The sequence below is a fragment of the Rhinichthys klamathensis genome, unplaced genomic scaffold, assembly GCF_029890125.1.
Source record: "Rhinichthys klamathensis goyatoka isolate OS25496 unplaced genomic scaffold, OSU_Roscu_1.1 h1tg000015l_1, whole genome shotgun sequence".
Lineage (NCBI taxonomy): Eukaryota > Metazoa > Chordata > Actinopteri > Cypriniformes > Leuciscidae > Rhinichthys > Rhinichthys klamathensis.
The window spans coordinates 4,029,975-4,036,069 of record NW_026606567.1 but is presented as its reverse complement, the minus strand read 5'-3'; the positions used below and the strand labels follow the sequence as shown (position 1 = coordinate 4,036,069).

The following is a 6,095-nucleotide window of genomic DNA, read 5'->3' as shown; positions in this document are numbered from 1 at the left end:
ATACTGTGATAACGTTTGCTACGTACAAACGAAATTACATTTATGCGAGGGACCTGTTGGATCATGTTGACATTAACGTTACTTGTCGTAAAGGTGCTTATGTGGCAAATGTGAGAAGATGGCTACAGAACAAGAAAATATATTGTTGTAGAGTGAGCTTTTGTAGATTAACCTGTAGGGGGCAATCTAATGTTTTTTGGCTTTGGGCTTAAGAGTAGCAAAGAAGAAACTGTCAGTAGACATGTGTTCCACCTGGAACTGTTCTCAAGTGTACTGCTGTCTTGATGTTCCTTGAGTAAATGAACTGCCTTTAACGGATTTGTCTCCTGCAAGTTATTACATTTTGGCGACGAGGATGAAAGCAAGAGAAGAAACGCCTTGAAGAGGAAAAAGTGTTGGAAGGTGAATAAGTTTAATCCATACAAGTTGGAGCTTGGGAAAAGAAGATGGCCAACATGGTAGGAACAGTCACGCCTTTTGATAGTCAATCTCAGTCTTGGGAAGAATATTGTGAGATCTTGCAGCATTTCTTCGAGGCAAATGAAATTACAGAAGCAGTCAAGCAAAAAGCTATATTGTTGAGCACTGTAGGAAGTCAAACATACAGTCTACTGAGGAATTTACTGATCCCAGTTAAACCAGGAACAAAGACATTTGGGGAATTAGTAGAATTGCTTAAAGAGCATTTCAACCCAAAACCTAGTGAAATTGTACAACGGTTTAAATTCAATTCAAGATCAAGAGAAGAGGGGGAAACTGTACTTGAGTATGTGGCAGTATTAAGGAAATTGGCTCATGATTGTAACTATGGAGAAAAATTGACAGAAATGCTTCGGGATAGACTGGTATGTGGCATAAATGATGACCGTATTCAACGTAGACTGTTGGCAGAAGCGGATCTAACTTTTGAAAAGGCTTTGAAAGTAGCTCAAGCAATGGAAACGGCCAATAAGGATGTAAGGGATTTGCAAGCTAAACGCTCAGAAACATCCATGTCAATGAGAGTGCATAAAACATCAGTAAAGCAGGACGAAAGTCAAAGCAGAGCATGTTACAGATGTGGAAGTTTGCAACATTTGGCCAATGAGTGCAGATTTGTTTCTGAGAAATGTCACCAATGTGGGAAACAAGGGCACATAATGAAAGTATGCAAATCAAAAAGTTCCAGCAGAGACACAAACTTTCAAGGGGGAGAAAGACGTAAGAGAGTTGTGACCAGAGGAGGACAGAGATCGTATTATGTGGGCAGAGATGAAAAAAGTGCATCTGATGAAGAGGGGATTTTTACAGTTCACAGTTTGAAAGAAACCGAGATTCCAAAGGTTGCTCCACTGACTATTACATTGGCGGTTAATGAGTCCATCATACCTTTTGAAGTGGATACCGGTTGTGGTGTGACTGTGATGAATGGGTCAAATTTTTCCAAATTATGGACAAAGCATAAAATTCCAGAATTAAAGACCTGTGCCCGGTTGCATAAAGCACCTTAAGTGTAATTTTCCCTTAAGGTTGCCCTTATGTTTCCCTTAAACCTAAGGGTGTTGCAGAAAAATACCCTTAAGTGTTACTTAACGTTTTTTTTAAGTGAAACGTCATAAACACTTAGAATTTCCCTTAAATGCTGTTTTTTCACTTAAGTAATCGTTAAGTGTTGCATAAAACCCCTTAACGGTAATTTCCCTAAGTATAACTTAAGGTTTGGAAATTGTAACCTTAAGAGTAACGCGGACAAAAATAAGACGACATGGCTGAATTTATGGAACCAGCTGAAGATCATAGGGAATAGGGAGAACCCTTTGGACCAATTTAGCGATGAAAAATTGTTGCAAGAATACCGATTTGATCGACGCGCAATATTTGACATCGCTATCAAACTAGACGGGTGTCTGTCTGTCATTACACGCGACTCGCATGTAGACTATCACAACGTTAAGTTAGTGCGCAAACGGAGAGTGTGTGGCCGACCCGTGCAGAAAAAAATTCACAGGAGAACGAGCTGATTCTGTGTTTTAAAAGGAATCATGACAGAAGAAAACAGGTATGCTATGGAAATATACTCAGCTGTATTTCGAGACACAGAGCCAGAAGTGCATTCATAAAACCTAAACAAATGCCAAAGCATGAGACGGTGAACAACACAAACTGCCGCCACTTTCGGAGCTAACGCGGTGTTGCGTGATAGCGTCACTGGACTGACACGTGATATTCCGACATGTTAGTGTTTTGCGTATCTATGGCAACAACAGACTGTTATAACGTGAATCCAGGATCGCTGTCGTGAAACACTTAAATGTTTCCCTTACCTAAGAGAACCGTTTAAGAGATTATATGCAACACCCTTAAGTTATTCTCTTAGGTAAGGGGAAATCGCCCCTTAAGTATCATACTTAAGGGAAAAACTTAAGGTGCTTTATGCAACCGGGCACTGTTCTTTGAAGTTAAAAACCTATACTGGCCAAACCTTAACAGTGTTAGGTTCTGCGCAAGTGGAAGTTAGACACAAAGGAGCCATGGAGGAGTTACCGGTAGTGGTAGTACCTGGAACAGGACCCAATCTCTTGGGTAGAGGATGGATTAAGGAATTGGGCATGGAATGGGAGGCCATACATAAGATTCAAGGGGTGGAAAATGTAACCTTGACTGAAGTGCTTAGCCAACATTCAGAGTTGTTTAAAGAGGAATTGGGTGAATTGAGAGGTCCACCGGCAAAGATTTATGTGGACAAGGAAGCGGTTCCCAGATTTTTCAAAGCCAGACCAGTTCCTTATGCAATGAAGACAAAGGTAGAAGCTGAAATAGAACGCCTGTTAAAAGAAAAAATCATAGAACCTGTTAAACATTCTGAATGGGCTGCCCCTGTAGTGCCGGTTTTAAAATCGGATAATACTGTACGACTATGTGGTGACTACAAGCTAACGGTGAATAGAGTTTCAAAGTTGGAACAATATCCCATTCCTCGAATAGACGATTTGTTTGCAACATTGTCAGGTGGACAAAAGTTTACCAACCTGGATATGAGCCATGCTTACCACCAGATTGCATTAGATGCGGAGTCCAAGAAATATGTCACAGTGAATACCCACAAGGGCCTGTTTACTTACCGTGTTTTACCCTTTGGAGTGTCTTCTAGTCCTGCCATCTTCCAGAGGACCATTGAGGGAGTACTGCAAGGTCTTCCGTATGTGGCGGTTTTCCTGGATGACATCCTGGTGACTGGTCGTAATGATGAGGAGCATCTCCAAACGCTCGCCAGGGTATTGGAAAGATTGCAGGAAGCGGGACTGCGGTTGAAACGGAGTAAATGTTCCTTTATGGAAAAAGAGGTAACTTTCTTGGGCCATAAAGTAGATGAGACTGGCCTCCACCTAGTACCAGAAAAGGTGACTGCTATTCAAAACGCTCCCTCACCAAAGAATGTGACAGAGTTGAAGGCCTATTTGGGACTGTTAAACTACTATAATAAGTTCCTACCCAACTTGTCTACCATTTTAGCCCCTGTGCACAAATTGCTGCGAAAAGATGAAAAATGGAACTGGGAGGAGGAACAAGAGGCTGCTTTTGCTCAGTCCAAGGAAATGATCAACTCAGTACAAGTTCTGGTCCACTATGACCCCCAGAAGGATGTGATTTTATCATGTGATGCTTCTCCTTATGGCCTAGGTGCAGTTCTTTCGCATAAGATGCCAGATGGTAGTGAGAGACCCATTGGATTTATGTCAAGGACTTTGAATCAAGCGGAGCGGAATTATTCGCAGTTGGACAAGGAAGGGTTGGCCATCATGTTCGGCTTACAACGCTTCCATAAGTATTTGTATGGTCGGAAGTTTACTATAGTTACGGACCATAAACCCTTGTTGTCCTTATTTAATGAATTAAAAGCTGTTCCCCAAATGTCATCTCCTAGGATCCAGCGATGGGCTGTGACACTAAGAGCCTATGAATACAACATCATCTACAAGCCGGGCAAAGATCATGGAAATGCAGATGCTCTAAGTCGGTTACCAGTGTCAACGGAATCAGGCATTGAACAGGAGGAAAGAGTCCTGATGCTGGAGAATGCAGACATAACCTTAATAACTGCAGAACAAGTGAGAGGGTGGACGCAAAAAGATCCGGTATTATCCAGGGTGAGAGAAATGGTGCAACGTGGTGGGCATGAGTTAATTGGAGCAGAGTTTGACCCTTTTACATCAAGAAAATATTAATTAAGTGTACATGATGGTTGTGTGCTCTGGGGGGCCAGGGTCATCATTCCCAGTGTGGGTAGATCAGAAGTCCTGAAACAATTGCATCAGTGTCACCCAGGAGTGTCCAGGATGAAAGCTATGGCCCGAAGTTACGTATGGTGGCCCAAGTTAGATCAAGATGTTGAAAGGTTGGTTAAAACATGTCATCTGTGCCAAGAGCATAGGAATGTTCCGGCTGTAGCCCCACTGCATCCTTGGAATTGGCCAGAAAAACCATGGCAAAGATTGCATGTGGATTATGCTGGACCATTTATGGGAAAAATGTTCTTGGTCTTGATTGATGCACATTCGAAATGGATGGACGTGTATCCTGTGAACTCAGCCACATCGGCTGCCACCATTGAATGTTTGCGTAAAAGTTTCAGTAACCAGGGACTACCGGAACTTATTGTATCAGATAATGCTACTTGTTTTGTTAGTGCTGAAGTTAAAGAGTTCCTGAACAAAAATGGAGTTCAGCATGTTACTTCTGCACCTTATCATGCTTCGAGTAATGGGTTAGTGGAACGGGCCGTACAAATTATTAAAGGCATGCTAAAAAAATGTGTTGAAGGGACGATTGTAACTAAATTGGCCCGAGTGTTATTCAGCTATAGGATTACTCCTCAGACCACCACCGGTCTCTCTCCAGCTGAAATGTTACAAGGACGGAAATTGCGGTGTTCTCTGGACTTTATGCATCCTGACTTGACTAGGAAGATTCAGAAACAACAACAGAAGCAAAAAGCACATCATGACAAGAAGGCCCACGAACGTAGTTTTGGTATGGGAGATCCAGTTCTGGTTCGCAACTTTAGCTATGGACCGAAATGGATTCCGGGGAACATAGAGACTGTGACTGGACCACTTTCCTATAAAGTGATGCTGGGCGATGGGAGAGTGGTCCGAAGACATGTGGATCAAATTCATGGCCGACAGGAATTGCGGGTGAAACGTCCAGGGGAGGAAATTGACGGTAAATCTCCTGATTATGACTTTTTTGACAACTCTGCTTCTGTGGTTTGTAAAGAGACGGAGACAACAGGGGCTGAGGACATTCCGGAGGAAGTCGATCCCTTTGAAGCAGCTGGGGATTCTTCTCAAGCTGCTGAGATAATAACTGAAATGGACAAATCTGTTAGTCCTGTGGTGATTATGAGAAGGTCACAAAGAACCAGGAAATTGCCTGGTCATTTGAAAGATTATGAAATTAGGTAAAAAAATAAAAAAAATAAATGTAACAGTATTGTGGTCACATGAAGTTCATATATGGTAATTATATTGTAACCTTAGGGGGAAGGGGATGTTGTAGAGTGAGCTTTTGTAGATTAACCTGTAGGGGGCAATCTAATGTTTTTTGGCTTTGGGCTTAAGAGTAGCAAAGAAGAAACTGTCAGTAGACATGTGTTCCACCTGGAACTGTTCTCAAGTGTACTGCTGTCTTGATGTTCCTTGAGTAAATGAACTGCCTTTAACGGATTTGTCTCCTGCAAGTTATTACATATATGCTGCAGTGAGATATAACAGAATTATTAAAAAATATATTTATAAACGTGCGGTTACATACAAACAAGGTTTAAATGATATACACAGACATCCTACGACGACGACAACTTTAGACGCATTTGTTGTTGAATTGGCTGACATCGACTGAAATGACTATTTGCTCAAAAATCATAAAATACACTTACTTCTTCTGGAGGTGACGTTGGATCGCGAACAGTAGGCAATGATCCACACTTGAGGATAAACTTTGAAGCAAGACCTGCTTTGAATTGACCCTTGTTCACAAAACAGTCAGTCAGAAAATGATTCGCCCAAACATAAATGTATTTTGGAAGTTTAAGTAGCGCCTTTCCTTCGTAAATA

The 6,095-nt window shown here is 41.8% G+C and overlaps 1 protein-coding gene and 1 pseudogene across 1 annotated transcript; both read left to right on the top strand.

Moving 5' to 3' along the window:
* Positions 1 to 269: 269 nt before the first annotated feature.
* LOC130069774 (uncharacterized) lies at positions 270 to 1,490 on the top strand. The gene has a single exon (XM_056233882.1). It carries the CDS (start codon positions 447 to 449, stop codon positions 1,488 to 1,490), a length of 1,044 nt encoding a protein of 347 aa, XP_056089857.1. The 5' UTR covers positions 270 to 446.
* Positions 1,491 to 2,495: 1,005 nt separating this feature from the next.
* Positions 2,496 to 5,444, top strand: LOC130069765 (uncharacterized protein K02A2.6-like; annotated as a pseudogene).
* Positions 5,445 to 6,095: the final 651 nt, after the last annotated feature.

Bases quoted from the DNA above. Each gene is read 5' to 3' on its own strand.
- LOC130069774 (XM_056233882.1), top strand. From the start codon at position 447: ATGGCCAACATGGTAGGAACAGTCACGCCTTTTGATAGTCAATCTCAG.